The sequence below is a fragment of the Ursus maritimus genome, unplaced genomic scaffold (genome assembly GCF_017311325.1).
Source record: "Ursus maritimus isolate PB19 unplaced genomic scaffold, ASM1731132v1 scaffold_12, whole genome shotgun sequence".
Lineage (NCBI taxonomy): Eukaryota > Metazoa > Chordata > Mammalia > Carnivora > Ursidae > Ursus > Ursus maritimus.
This window is the reverse complement of record NW_024423564.1, coordinates 48,503,499-48,518,949: the sequence shown is the minus strand read 5'-3', so window position 1 is coordinate 48,518,949 and position 15,451 is coordinate 48,503,499. Positions and strand designations below refer to the sequence as shown.

Genomic DNA, 15,451 nt, shown 5'->3' with positions numbered 1-15,451 from the left:
GCTCTAATGATGCTTGCATTCAGAAGGGGCAAGAGGAGGGGTCTGGGAGGAAAGATAACAAATAAGTAGAGAATATAATGAAGAAAAATAAAGCAAGGTAAGAGAATGGAGAGAGGCTCTAAGATAAGAGACATTATGGCTGGGCCTGAGGGAAATGAGGAATTGAGCCACAGAGATATCTAGGAAAGAGCATTTCAGATAAAGAGAAGAGCAAGTGCAAAGGCCCTGAGGTGGGAGCATATGAGGCATGTCTGAGCATCATCAAGATGATAGAGAGGAGAGGAGATGAAATCAGAAGTGGCAAGGGTCCAGGTCATCAAGGGCTTTATAGGCCAGGACAAAGGAAATGAAAAGCCGATACAGAGCTCTGAGCAGAGGAGTGACAAGATTTGATTTACCCTTGAAGGGGAACACTGGCTGCTGTGAGAATAGACTGTAGGAAGGAAAATAGTGGTAGCAAGAAGAACAGTTGAGAGGCTATTTTCAATAATCCAGGTAAGAAATGAGAAATGATGGGGAGTTAGATTATGGGGTAGGTTGGATGAGGGGTATGAAAAAAGGATGACTCCTACATCTCTACCCTGAACAGCTGAAAGGATGGAGTTGCCATTTCCTACAATGGGGATGTCTGGGAAAGGAGCAAGTTTGAAAAGGGAGGAAATAGAATGTTGTCCTTTGTATGTGTTACATTTTTGTGCAAGTGAAGATGTTAAATAAATAGCTGGAATACTTGGGTTTAGGGTTGGGAGAGGCTGAGGTTGAGGATATAAATTAAGAGTCATCAGAGCAGAGATGATTTTTAAGACCACGAGACTAGATGACATCACTCCAGGAATAAGCATAGCTAATGGAGAGAAGAGGTCCAAAGGCTAGCACTGGCTCCAAAGTTTAAGAGGTTGGAAAGATGGTTGGAAACAGCACTGGAGACAGAGTGATGGTCAGCAAAGGAGGAGAATAACCATAAGAAGGGCGGAGGAGGCTCTGTGAAGAAAAAGAAAGTGACCAGTTACATCAAAAACTGATGATGAGTCTAGAAAAGTGAGAACTGAGAAGTGACTATTGGATTTGGAGTGTGAAAGCCATTGGTGATCCTGTCAAGAGCAGTTTTAATGACGGGTGGAATGGGCTCAAGAAAGAACACATGGAGAAGGTATACAGACAAGGCTTTTGAGGAGGTTTGTTGTAAAGAGAAGTAGAAAAATGGTGGGGTGATATCAGGGGGAGGTAGGAAAAGAGTTTTGTCCAAGCATGCGAAATAGTAGTGTGTTTGTATATTAATGAGAATAATCCCCCAGAAAGGAAAAGTCAGTAATGTGGGACAGAAAGGGGACGTATCTACGAGAGTACTGTCCTTCTGGAGGTGAGAGGGATGGGCTTAGGAGCAAGGCAGTTTGTTCACTGTGACAGAGAGAAATATCTGACTCAGACCATGGGCATGAAGAGCAAAGATGGAATAGAGAGCCAGAAATGTGAGAGAAGTTTAATCCCTAGGATTTAATAATATTTTACATGTGAAAGCTGAAAGAGAGAAAAGAGTCCAGGGTGATTCGTGGTCCAATCACCAGCCCAAGTAACACATGGACCACTTGAACTAGACCCCAGCAAAGCCAGGACCATGGCAGGCAGACCTGGGATGCCAGTGTTCCTTAAGAGTGCTCTGAAATCAGCCTTACTTTTCTAGCAGCACTGGGGGTCGGGACATCATAGCGATCCTCCTCCAATACCACACCATAATGATGAAGATGCTGGGCGTAAGGAAGGTCTTCATGGCGAACCACACCTTGGTGAAGCCTCCATTTTGATGGATTCCCTAGACAGAGACCAATCATAATTTTGAAGGTGAATATATCTTAGTGTCATTTTCTACCAGCAAATGCATTTTGGGGAGAGGTGAAAGCAGATTTTTTCTGTTGAACTTTCAAGATCAAGAGCTTTAACACTCATAGCATATCCTCTCTTCACATTCTCCCTAGCCCCTCTTCAGGCACTGTAAACATCTAAATAAAAGGCAAAAAAATGGACGCATTCTATGCAACAGGAATCATTAAGAACATGATCAAGGATTTTTTCTCTAAGGTTTTGTATTGAAAACTTGAGATATTTTAAGATGCTCAAAAGGTTGGGATTGGTAAAATGTGTTCAGGTAAATCTATATAGTGGAAGGCTAAGCAGCATTGCAAAGTATATTTATATTATATTCACAATATATTATTAAATTAAAAAAAAGCAAAGAACAAAGAAGTCAGTTAAGTATGATCTTTTTTTTTTTTGTAAGGATATATGTAACTACATAGAAAAAAATCTATAAGGAGATAAATCAAAACTTCAACAATGATTATTTCTCTAGATACTACAGGTCATTTTTATGTTCTATATGTTTACTTGTGCTTCCTAATTTTCTTTTTTTTTTTTAATTCCATCCATTTATTTGAGAGAGAGAGAGAGAGAGAGCATGAGCAGGGGGAGGAGCAGAGGGAGAAGCAGGCTTCCAGCTGAGCAGGGAACCCGACGAAGGACTCAATCCCAGGACCCCGGGATCACGACCTGAGCAAAGGCAGATGCTCAACCAATGGAGCCACCCAGGTGTCCCTGTGCTTCCTAATTTTCTACAGTAAATATGTATTTCATATGTGATTATTTTAGATTAAAAAAAAAAAACCCTCTTGTTCCATGTTCTATTTTTTTGCCTGTTAAATAAATCAAGTGGAAAGAACCTAAAACACCACTGGTCCCTTTAACATTTGTGCTTGCAAGGTGAGACGTAAAAAAAAAAAACAAAAAACAAAAACAAAAACTTTTATCTTGGTGTTATTATGCAATCATGACCATTGAAATAAAATCTTAAACGGGCATAATAATTGCATTACTTTCCATTTCTGTAATCTCTCATGTAAATTTAAGCCGTCAGCCATCATGGGTATGTTCTTTCTATTTCTCAGGTGAAGCAACGGAGTCGCCAAGAGTGAGATGGAGTTCCCTTCCAATACACATGCCCACAAACCAGTATTCTGAGCCAGTGTTCTAATGTCACGTGCTGCCTGGATCCATTAGATTCACTTACCACCAACTGAATATCCTTTATTTCCCCAATCCCAACGTTGATTTTCTTCTTCTCATTCACAGGCAGCCGGATGTTCAGAAGGTAGTACTTATGAGCTACGGACCCGATTTCCATGAAAGGAAGGACATCACATTCATAGTAACGGCCCTCATACTCTGGGGTCTGGAAGAAGAGCAGAGGGTTTGAGGGAGAATCACTATTTCCAGTAGACTATGTCTGAATTGTCTTACCTTTGCCTCATATCACCAATGCTAATGCTTAAAGGGATACCTTAGAGCTACAGATGATAGAGTACACTGGAGGCATGGTGTCCACCGGCTGCTCCTTACCCCCCCCCAAAACCCAGCCACATTTGAGATAGAACTAGAAATTTTATTTTTTTAAGATTTTATTTATTTATTTGACACAGAGAGAGTGAGAGCACAAGCAGGGGGAGCAGCAGGCAGAGAGAGAGGGAGAAGCAGGCTCCCCGCTGAGCGGGGAGCCTGATGCAGGACTAGATCCCAAGACCCCAGGATCATGACCTGAGCTGAAGGTAGATTCTCAACCGACTGAGCCACCCAGGCACCCCTAGTGCCAGAAATTTTAGATAAAAAACAGAAATCTCATCTATCTCTTAACACTTTCTCAGTTATTCAGCCCTCATTAAGCCTCACATCAGACTAAGCTGGTCTCCCAGGACTGCAAGGGCTTTTTATTTGCGGCACATCCCTGGAGCCCTTGAAGGCTGTGTGGACCGGTCAACTTCTGATATGTTCAGGAGAAAGCCCTTGCTGATGGTCATCACACTCGTGGATGATGGCTAATTATTTTCATGGTTTCGGCCTGAAGGAGAAGCTACAAAAAGGTGAAAATATCTTCCTTTTATTGATTTGATAGAAAAAGAAGTCAGGGAGCACTTAGGGGAAGATAGGGGGATAAAAAGTAATAATAGGATTAGTTTATTAGAGACACCCATTTGGGATTTTCTGCCTAACTGCTCAAGAGGTGAGATGGCAGAAGGGAACAGAAATTTTAATTAAACAAAATTTAGCCCAATTTCTCGAACACTTCTTGGACTTCCTGCCAAGGATTGAAGAGCTACTGCCCAGAGCATTGGTGTGGGAGATTAAAGAGTAGGGGTAAAGGTCGCTTTTGAAAATTAAATTCTGCTGTGTGTCCCTGCCAAGGGGTCAGGTAGGCGAGTAAATATGGGCACGTAGAGGCATGAGCTCTAGCATCCTGGGACTTGCCCCTGATAAGAGAGATGAATGTCTGCCATCAATGTAGGGTTTATATGCCAGCTTCAGTATTTTCTGGGTGTATACCTCTTGATCAAGTGAAAGGGAAGACCTAATCTGCTGTTCCTAAGCCTATATTTTTTTCTATCTTCAGAGTAAAAAGTCCAGGGAAGAAATCAGAAGATAACAAGGAGCCTGCACTTGTGTATGAAGGGTCTCTGACCCTTTTGTGATCTTGGGGAGTTCTTTATTGGACAGTCAGAACTCAGAGTGCAATAAAAAGAATTTTATATAGAGATAAGACAGAAGTAGAGGTAGAGGAGGCTAATATCTGGATTTTATGCTCCCATTCTTCTCTTCCTCACTCACAGCAGACATTATTAATCAATCATGATAGTTTTTCAGTTTCTGAGATTTGAGGGGCTCTTTTGGAACTATTAGTTGACTACATTAGGCTTATGAGATTTAAAAAATTATTCTGTAGAAAACTTCCTGCTTCTTTCCCAAACTTCAGCTGCAGACTGGATGATTCTTTCTATATAGATTCTTTCTCTCCCCTCTGCTCCTTTCTTTCACACTTCCAAATCAGGACACGTACTGGGGCTCTGCAGGAACTACTGACAACACATTAGAGGCTCTAATTTGACTTCAGATTAAGCTGCATTGAGGAAGCTGATTACCCTCTGTGGTAACAGTATGAAAAAGATTTTCTGATATGTTTCCATTGAGCGTCCTGTTTTATTTCTACAAATTGAGACTTTGAGAGAGAAGGGAACAAAACTTACTTAATCTAATGCCACTGACTTGACTGTGTATTCTCACCCAAGGTCCCAAAGTGGTAGCAGTATTGGGTTGGGGACATGGGTCTTCCAAGTTCAGCCTCCAACTCTGATGGGGAAGAGGATCCTTGAGTACAGCAGGGAAAAAAGAGTGATGTTGCCTCAGACATGCCTAATGGCCGGCATGGTGCTGTGGTAAGGAAGGCACATTGGACTCCATGTCAGGAGATTTAGATTCTGGCCCTGTCCTGGCCCCCTGCTAGGGGGACGGTCATCCACCTCATTAAGCCTCACTTTTCTCCTAAGTAAAACAAGATCTCAGGGGTTCCTTCTAATTCCCCATCATGGTTCTCTGGGTGTCCTCCACTTCCCTGTCCTTACAGAGAGGGTAACACTACCACTCCATAAGACAAATTTACTGAAGTTCAACAAATTAGACACATCAGATTCTGGGATCACGGTCTGTTCTACCTGTCTTGAAGACAAATTCACTGTATCCTGTTGGGGACTCTTCCTTATGCACGGAGGTTTTGCCAGTATTTAGGGCATTTAGGAAGAAAGACACTCTCCCCCTCCTTCCTTTCCCCCATCCCCCTCAGCCCTCCCCCAACTCCAGCATGAGGCTGGCTAATTAGGACAAATTACAGCAGGTGGCAACTTGACTTTTTTTTTCCCCTGACTTCACAATCCACCAGGGACTAAAAAGCTTTAAAGCAATTTCTCATTTAATCTTCAGACTCAAGACTAAATTTCACTGCAATCAAAAAGCAGAGATTTGATGATTCATTTCCTTTACACTTTTCAAGGTTTAATATCTTTCTTGAAAGGGATCAACACATCCTAAAGATAATTAAGCAGCCATCATTAAGAAGCAGTTGCAGGCTTCTTAATGACCTCCCCCTCACTCTGCTTCTCAACGCCCTCCAAGTGTATAAAGAAGGTGAGAAATGACTTTTCCCTTTTCTGAGGATGAAATTCCATACCCCAAGGCTTTATATCCTTTAACTTAGATATCCAACCAGCCTCACCCCTGAAAGATGCATTCAACTTGCAGTGACAGAAAGGTTTTAATTAATTTCCCCCATTGCATGCAAAGATCTGAAAACGTCACATATTCCTCTGCTGCTACCTCCAGTTTCTCTCTACCATTCCTTTTCACCTGCAGATTACCCCCAAACGCCTACCCCCAAACAATTCCAGATGACTTTTTTGGGGGGTGGTGCTATAACTGGCAGCCAGCGGAGGATCTAGGGCAATGATTTTTAAAATTTATTGAACTTGGGGCTCCTCAGTGGCTCAGTCGGTTGAGCGTCCAACTGTTGATTTCAGCTCAGGTCATGATCTAAGGGTCATGCGATGGAGCCTGCACTGGGCTCTGTGCTCAGTGGGGAATCTGCTTGAGATTCTCTCCCTCTGCCCCTCCCCCTGCTTGCATGCACACATGCGTGTCCTTTCTCTTTCTCTCTAAAAATCTAAAATAAATAAATATTTAAACTTTATTGAACTTAAGGAGTTGAAATCTTATTAAAACACAGATTCCTTGGAACTACGCCTTGAGGTTTTGATTCAGAAGGTTTTGGGGGTGTGACCTGGGAATCTGCATTTCCTATAAGCTCCCAGGTGATGCTGGTGCTGTTGGTCCTCAGACCACACTGTCCCCTCGGAAACCTGGAGAAGGGAGAGTTAATAAATACCGGGTGCCCCAACAAGTCCTATGTATCGGGTGTATGGCTTGCCCAGTAGAGTCCTGGTGGCCCATCTGGTTAACATCTCCTTTCATTCTCAAACATCTCCCAGAGTGGATATTAAATAATAAGGTCACCCTGCTGATCTTCATTATCTCTTCTAATCCTTATAAAGAATCCCAAGGCAGGTATTATTATTCCATTTTGCAGATACACAAATGAAGCTTGGACAGATTAAGTACATTTGCCAAAAGTCATATAGTCAGTAAGTGATACAGCCTAGAATTGGAGCCAAGTGTGTCTTGCTCCAAACCCACACTTTTACCTAATGTTAACAGTATGAACCTACTTCTCCCCATCTTACTCCTCTTCGGGGTAGGATGGACAGCTGGGGCACAGTACTTAGCTTCACTTGCCATTCCTGCCATTCCACAGGGAACCCCAACCTTGCAGTAAGAGGCAAAAGTGAGGTCCGGAAAGGCCAACGCTAGACGAGAAGAAGGACTAAACTGATCAATGGAGCAGGTACTACAAAGCTGCCCAAACCTTTAAAAGGAACTGACCTGAAGTGGTAAGTAAGAAATGACATAATCAAGAATGTGCTTCAGTATACTTCACACACACAAAAATGAGACCATTTCTGTACCTGAAGGGACATCAGAGATCACCCAGCTGAAGGTGCTCCACATCAACACCCTTGAGGAATGTGGGTAACCATGAGTAACAGTAACTACGGCTCCATTTCATCTTCACAGAAACTTTTCCAACTGGGGGTAAGTACAGGTAGGGGAGTCAGAATCTCGGGAAGGCGTGTGTGCGAGGACAACACTCGCCCCTGAAAAGGGTGCCAGGCTAATTGTGACCTGGTCCTTATACCATCGAATCTTACTATCCTCTGAGGGCCACTGAGTCCATGTCTGTATTTTCATTTATGAGGAATCACAAAATTAAAGACCTCTGCCAAAAAGAAAATGTCTCCCTATTTCCAATGCAGGAGAGTAACCTCCCTCCTCCTGGAAAAACCAGAGAAAGGAGAGCCTTAAAAATGGTTGGAAGACCCAGGTCTCAAAAGAAATTAGCTTACTCCCTGGGGGCCTCTTCTTGTGTGTGGTATTCACTGCGATTTTTAGTCTTTGTACCTGCACATTAACTCTGGCAACAAAGAGATGCCTAAGAAACAGAGAAGCAGATACAAGCATTGATCCAATAGGAACAGATTCTCACACCTCAAAATAACTTAGCAACGTTCTTCAGACACTCTCAGCGCTTAAGCAGAGAACCAAGAGTTTATTTTTATGGAGGTATTTCAGAGAAACAACTACATCACTCAAACACGTTTTTCCTTCCTGTGCAGGGACATAAAATCTCTGCATTGCCCTTTTCTCTATTAAGACAAAGGATGATGACTAACCTTTGCGGGTCATGCATCCTAAGAATAAGGATTGTATCTATGCAGATTTACTTTACAGTAAATTGCTTTACAGTAAATCTTCTCACGTACCTGGAACCCAAATAAAAACCCTATCAACTTAGATATCAAACCATCCTACCTTGGGGGATGTGAAGGTACATTTGAGTTTCCGGGGCACTCTCTCATGGGCCATTTCAGTCCATTCAGCAAACATATCATCGCGGTAAGCCAGGGAAACATCCATGGAAACTTCTGCATTTTCTCCTGCAAGAGAAAGAAGGCACAATTCCAAAATAGCATCTGGGAAGGTATTTTGGAAACAGCTCAAAAATTCTCATAGGCTCTGCCATGGAAACCAATTAGACAAAAGAAACATATTAGTTCCTAACAAACTCCAAATCCAAGTCTCCAAATCTGGGAACTTAAAAGTCATAGGGTGACTGTTGAAGTTGGATGCTTGGTCCCTTCCGTTACCACTCTGCCAAGGAGTCAAAGAGCTTCCACTTAAAGTCGTCCAGAGACAGGGGTCTCACTCTCTCTGAAGCAGCTTAGATGGTCAGACTGTGACTCATGGTCAGTACTTATCTTCCTGAGACTTGCAACACTGGTCCTACATCTGCCCGTAAGAGTCCCATGGAATGTGAGATCCTTCTTCCACAAAAGTGCCTTACATACTTGAAACCCTGTGTCTTCTTTCCTCTCTGGTAATTTTCCAACCACCCCTCACAGAGACATGACTTAAGTACCTGTCTTCTGAACATACTCCAGTCTCAAGGCATCCTTCTTTAAATTACTCCCCAAGAAGCTCTCAAATATGGGATTTGTTACTTCTCAAAAACTCAAGACCCCTCTGCAAATTGTGGGGAAAATTAATGTAAAAGATGAAGGGTTCTTCCAAAGTTAAAGAATCATACACAGATAAGAATCTAATAATGAGCACATAATTGTGCAAATGAATATTCACATGTACTTCCATATCAGTAAGGACCATAAATGGGTTTAACTCACCACAGAACTCATTAAGGAGATTAGATTAATGAAAATCACATCTATCCATTTTGTCTGTTTTATACTGTGCCAAGCAAGTTCAAGAACAGAAGAGTCTTAATGGGGCAAAAAAGCACAGAACACATTCCCAAAATGACTGGCGAGCCAGCTCTCACTGGGGTTAGGATATGGAGCTCGATTCCAGGCTCTGGAGCCTGAGCACGTAACAAGTCACATGGGGAACAGATAATAACTGCTGTCTGGAAAATCAGGGCTTTCTATCCACTGGCCCAGTGTGACTTGAAGCCAGTTTGACAATGTGAACCCCAAGTTGTCTGAAATCCAGGAAGAGAAAGAAAGAACGCAAGAAAGGAGGCACTTGAGGCCACCTGGATTTAGATTAAACCCTCAATGAACATCAGTGCCCGGCTACTTTATTGGTACTATTTAAATTCTCACACACACACAGTGAATTGGCCATTCCTGTTTTCCTCCTCTCCCTCCTGAAATACAACAGAAAAAAACCGTAAAGGAAAACAAAGGATATTAAATCACAAGGGGAAAAAATGGTAATTACACGAGCAGACCAGAGACTGCAACCATTTTTTTTTAAATGAAAAATACATGAGGTAGGGCTTCCTGACAGCCACAAGGGGCAAAGCCTAAATTGCTTCAGAAGGGATATCCTGGGAAAGTGAGCCATTATGTCCAATAGACATCCAAGGCCCTGGTGTTTCTGTCTGCTGCAACACCAGCGAGGCCTGGTGCTGATAACAGGGTAACTGGGTCAAAGACTGTACACAAAGTCATTGGACCTCTGGCTCTTCTACCTCTTCCCACCTCTGCACAGTTTGAGGGGAGACTCTGGACTTGAGGACACCAGGCAGTGCAGAGACTCAGGGCTGAAAACAGGGAAAATACGAGTCTACACATAAGAAACTGTGGACACTCAGCTTGACAGAAGCAATGCTTCAAGTCTGTATGTCCTCTTGGTTGGGGCCCAAGCCGACCACAGGTTCTCCTCACTTGACTGCCTCAGTGGTCAACAGAATGAACCAGCCAGAGCTCTAGTATTAGGCACCAAGCGACATCCTTTTCATTTCTAACACTGGCATTAGAAACTGGGACTTTCAGCTATGTTGAAAAACACTTCTAGAACCACAGGTCTCAAGAGGACAAACCTGAAAAGCTGTATAAGAAGTTATCAGTTCTTGGAGCTCCAGAATTCAGAGCAGCACTGGCCCTGGACATTGGCAGGAAGGGCCCTTAATCTGGGATCCACTTTTAAAGGGTTCTGCTGTCTGGCCCTCTTCCAGCTACCTTCCTCACAGGAAGAGAAACCCTCAAGTGAAAGGGACATGCCCACCCAGAGCCTAGTCCCTTACCCCTACTTTTAGAATATGCTCCAAGAACTCAGGACCGACCTCAGAATACCCTAACCAAATAGCTCTGAGCTTATTTTCCATGGCCTTGAAGGGGAGGGTCTTCCCCAGATCTGGCCTCCCAAGGTAAACTACACAACCACTTATGCACTTCTGGGCTCAGAAGCGGTCAAAGGCTACTGTTAGTAGGATACAGTCAGAGCTTGAACAAGGAGGTTGGGATGTCCATACACATAGCACTTAAAGCTCCTTTCTGTAGAGGATGGAGCCAAGGGTGGAGTCAGTCCCATTTTGACTTAGAATTTCAAGGAGTCCAACAATCCTAAACTCAAACCTGGCTTTCCAGTTCATTATAAAGGTAAATTTGTTATAATCAGATAACAGAACTAACTTGGCTTAACATTTTTGTTGGCCCAATTTATCACTTTTAAGTATTCAGGCATACGATGGCTATGCTTTTGTAGGCACTCTTGTCCTGGGCCCCACAAAGATTGGGGATGAGCCTCATTCAGAACAGGTCCCTCAGAGAGAGGGAAGGCCAGGCAGACTCACCTCCTGGCCTGCTCTCAACTTTGAGTTATTCCCATCTGTTGGGAATCCCTAAAGGAAAAACTGTTTTAAAATATGCCATTAAAAGCAGACAAATTTTAAACACTGCTTTCATGTATGATTACTCTGTATTTAGCCCCTATGGCTTCCGTGCTTTCATTTAAATTACCTCACTTAATGTTCCCAACAAACTCTATGAAGTGGGCACGGATATTTCCTTTTGATTAGTGAGTGAGCTGAGGTCCTCAAATATTAAGTAATTCGCCTGAGGTCATATTGTTGTTGGTAACAGGATGGAAACAACTATTTTGAAATTGCCTTAAGAGACAATCATCTTTTTTACATTTGCTCAAAGAAGAGACTGGTTACCTTGTGATGAACACAGTCCATCAAACTAATCACAAAATACGAATATGTATGCTCTGTGCAGACACCCTCTTCTTCAGGCTTCACACCCATCCCGTGGGGAAGAGGCTAGTAAATGGCAGGGCTAGAACTTAAACCTGGGTCTGCATCACCCCAGAATCCCACTCCCGTTTACTACCTTTGTTGGTAGAAAACGGCTTTCAAAAGAAACTTAACGGGGGCGCCCGGCTGGCTCAGAAGGTAGAGCACGTGACTCTAGATCTCAGGCTCAAGCCCCACGTTGAATCAAGCACACTGCGTGCAACGGGCCACTCAACTCTAACCCAACACCCCTCGCAGCTTCCTACAGGAGAAATACGCAGCGCTCCCCAAGGCCATGCGTGTGCCTTGTAGTGCGTCTGGAGTTCTCTCATCTGAGCTTTGAGGTGAAGAGCTGCTGAAATCTACACAGCGCCATTTCAGAAAACTGACTGGAGAAGCGTGACGGGGCGTGGCGTGACGTGACGTGACATGGCGTGACGTGACGTGACGTGACGTGGTGTGACAGCCGGAAACCTAGCGCCAGCTGGGTTCATGTCACGGTCAGCCCCAACCGTGTGCATGATCAGGGGCAGGCTGGGGCTAGATGGGGCAGTAAGCTCTGTTGGAGGCGCTGCTTGTAGCTCCAGCCCACAGCCATCCTGAAGCAGTACAGGTCAGTCTCACCAGACCTTCTGCTCTTTTCAAGATTAGATAGAAATGCAGGTTGTTTTAAACCTCTCTCAATTTTTAAGTGTCAGTAATTAATTCACTAAAAACAAAAACTAGGCTAAAACAAAATGAAACAAATTCTCTGTGCAGTTCAGCTAATGAAGACTCAGGTGACCTGAGTCATACTGTGGAGGGGACACTTTTCATACAGCCTCCACGTCACCATTCTTTTCTTCCCATTCCACCATCCAGTGAAGTTCTTCCTAAAGCTTTCCATTATTGTTCATGAACTGTATCCCATGTTCCGCCTAATCCTCACACATCACTTACTTCCCGTACAGTCTGGGGCAGGTGTCATCATTCCTGAGTTAGAGAGGTCAAGACTCAGAAAGCCACCTCTAGAAACATCAGAATCAAGCTTCTAGAGCCTCATGAACTGTAGTCCTATGCCTTTTTGCTCTTTCATGGTGTACTTAAAAACAAACCACGGGGAGAATGGTATGGCTTATAGTGTGTCTGCAACTCTCTCATCTGAGCTTTGAGGTGAAGAGCTGCTGAAATCTACACAGCGCCATTTCAAAAACTGGAGAAGCGTGACGTGACATGGCGTGACGTGACCTGGCACCCTGTCCCCTCGTTGGGATGGATGCTCAGGCTTCTTACCCTGTTGGAATAGGACTTGCCTCCTAGGAGTCTCTGACTGTTAGTTACTACATGAAAAACTGCTTAGAACACTGCAGAAAGCATGAAGGACTAGTTATTGATTTTATCATTTTATTAGGAAAGTGAAAAGTCTTATGCCTACTTTTAATTCCAAATAATTGCCAGGTTTCGGGAACATGGAACTTCCCACTATGAATCCCTATCCAGACCTGGAACACAAAACTCAGAAAAAGGAAAGCATTGGACAGAGGAACCCAGCAAAGCTGTGAAGTCAGCCACCTGAATCATTTTCCCTTCTGCCTCCAATGGACTCAGAAATAAAGTTCAGCTTTAATGACTATGTTGAATGTAATAAAACACCAGTTTCATGACTCCTGGGATACTGCGTGGGCAATACTGCCCTCCCTCCACCACCCCCGGAGATAATGAAAGTGAAGAATTCAATTTGCATTCCCTGGGAGAATGGCAGGAAGGCCAAGGCTACCTCTGACACCTCGGGAACCCTCCCTATAAAACAAGGACACTGGTTATACCAGTTCCATGGGGTAAAGTGGTAAGGTATCAATATAGGGCATGTATAGATTTGGAACACACGGTTTTCCACACCTATCCCAAACCAGCAGCTTTGCTATCCTGTGGGCTGTCCAACCTTCACATTTCTCAAATGGCTTTGGAGACACATTTCGGTTGGGTGGAAAATTCATTTAGAATACTGGGAAAGGGGCGCCTGGGTGGCTCAGTCGTTAAGCGTCTGCCTTCGGCTCAGGGCGTGATCCCAGAGTTCTGGGATCAAGCCCCACGTCAGGCTCTTCCGCTGGGAGCCTGCTTCTTTCTCTCCCTCTACCCCTGCTTGTGTTCCCTCTCTCGCTGGCTGTCTCTCTCTGTCAAATAAATAAAATCTTAAAAAAAAAAAAAAAAAGAATACTGGGAAAGGAGCTGTTGGAAAGGCACTGTGGTTCTTCGTACCTACTATTTCCATCCTGTTACAGACGTGGTGCTCTGACATGGGGAAATCTGCACTCCAGGGTTCTCTAGGTGCAGACTCGGACTGCAGAGTATCATTACAGGTGGAAAGATCTGTGCCTTTCCATATTGGGAAGCACCGACCAATGATACCCTTTGGAATCATGGAAGCTTCTCAGTTAAACTGCCCTGCCCTGCATTAAGAAAAGCATTTGCCAATCAGTTTTCCAAAGACAAGCAGAAAGCCAGAGGACAGGAAGTCCTCTGCATAAGCCAGAAATGGTTGGGGAGACAAACAGGAAGAATCTGAGCACCCCAAGAAATCTAGGGCAGCTGCTTAATGTTAAGAATGGACCCCAGAGGGGTGAAGCAATGAAAGATGAGGCTTCGTTGAGGAAGTGATGAGGATGCTTCTCACTTAGAATGTTTGAAACTGGCATTTGCCGGCCAAGTTGTACAGAGTTTGCGGGCGAAGAGATCTGTTTTGCAATTCTATCTTTGCAACTTTCTGGATTAGTGACCTTGAATGAGTCTCAGTTTCCATGTATGCAAGATGGAAATAGTAGGACCTGCTTCCCAAGGCTGTTGACAGGACCATTTGGTACACAGGTACTTAAAAATACTAGTTTCCCTTCCATCCAGGTTCTGGATGGTTGGGTTGACCAATAAACTGGAAACGCAGGGGAGAAAGGGAAGGGCAAGTTGCATTAAGAGGAAATAATTATTTTATGGCTGCCAGAAGCTGAGAAACCTTGGTTTGCCTAGGCCCTTCCCTTGGGAAAGAATTAAAGAAATTTCAAAACACTCACATGCATTCCCACATTCCATAAGGGAGCTGCCAGTCACTAAGGATTGTTTGGGTAACCTCAGAAGGAGGCCGCACAGACGAGCCTCCTCCCAGCCTCCAGCAGACATATAATCTGGGGTTATTTATGCCAGCGTTCCTACCCCAATCAAAAACTCTCTGACCTGGCTTGTATTTTCTTGACGCTTTCAATTAAGGAAATAACAAAACCAACCCTGTCCTACATCCATGGTTAGGCCTGGCAAAAATGGACTCAGCTAATTATAAATTTGGCCCTGGCTGTTTTCTTAAGATGCCCTACAGGCCTGGGTGTGCACAGTTATAAAAATGAATGAGTACAATTATTTCGCAAACCAGCCTAACAGTTTGGTTCACATTACCTCTCTCGTTTTTCCTCCATCACGTCAAGCGTTTGCATTTAGGAGAAATATTTTCCACGTGTAAGTAGACATTTTTCTAAGTACCATCAAAATGATGCCTTGCTATATAGTGGAGCACCATCTCCTAGTTCAAGTAAGCAGACTGAGATGTGCAATGGGGAAACGTTCCTCATACTGGGGCCCTTTGCAAAGGGACATCTTCTCGGAAAACATCCACTCATCCCTATGGTACCCTACTGTACTACTTTTAAAGGCTGTACATTTGGAAAAGTAGCTGGGGATATCAACTGTTTTGTAAACAAATGGATCTGAAGTACCATGGGATATAGAAAAACTACGTCCACTGGTGTTCACCAGGTTGTATGGCAGCTCCCTTCTCTTCTCACTCACCATGCTTGCCCTGAGAGGTCTCATCTGCTGCTGGGACACCAGTCCCCTTCTTAGTTCAGACTTCCCTCCTGAGTTTCAAATCTGCATGCTCACTCCCCACTGGATGCCTCTACTTCCATG

The 15,451-nt window shown here is 43.8% G+C and overlaps 1 protein-coding gene across 1 annotated transcript in view; it reads right to left on the bottom strand.

The window, feature by feature from the left end:
• WLS (Wnt ligand secretion mediator) overlaps nt 1–15,451 on the bottom strand; it is a 98,669-nt gene that overhangs the window by 24,980 nt on the left and 58,238 nt on the right. Inside the window, exons 3-5 of the mRNA XM_008690733.2 lie at nt 8,296–8,420; nt 3,062–3,223; nt 1,674–1,810 (exon numbers count right to left, since the gene is read on the bottom strand). Coding sequence (XP_008688955.1) covers nt 1,674–1,810; nt 3,062–3,223; nt 8,296–8,420 — 424 coding nt within the window. The remainder of the gene's footprint in view (nt 1–1,673; nt 1,811–3,061; nt 3,224–8,295; nt 8,421–15,451) is intronic.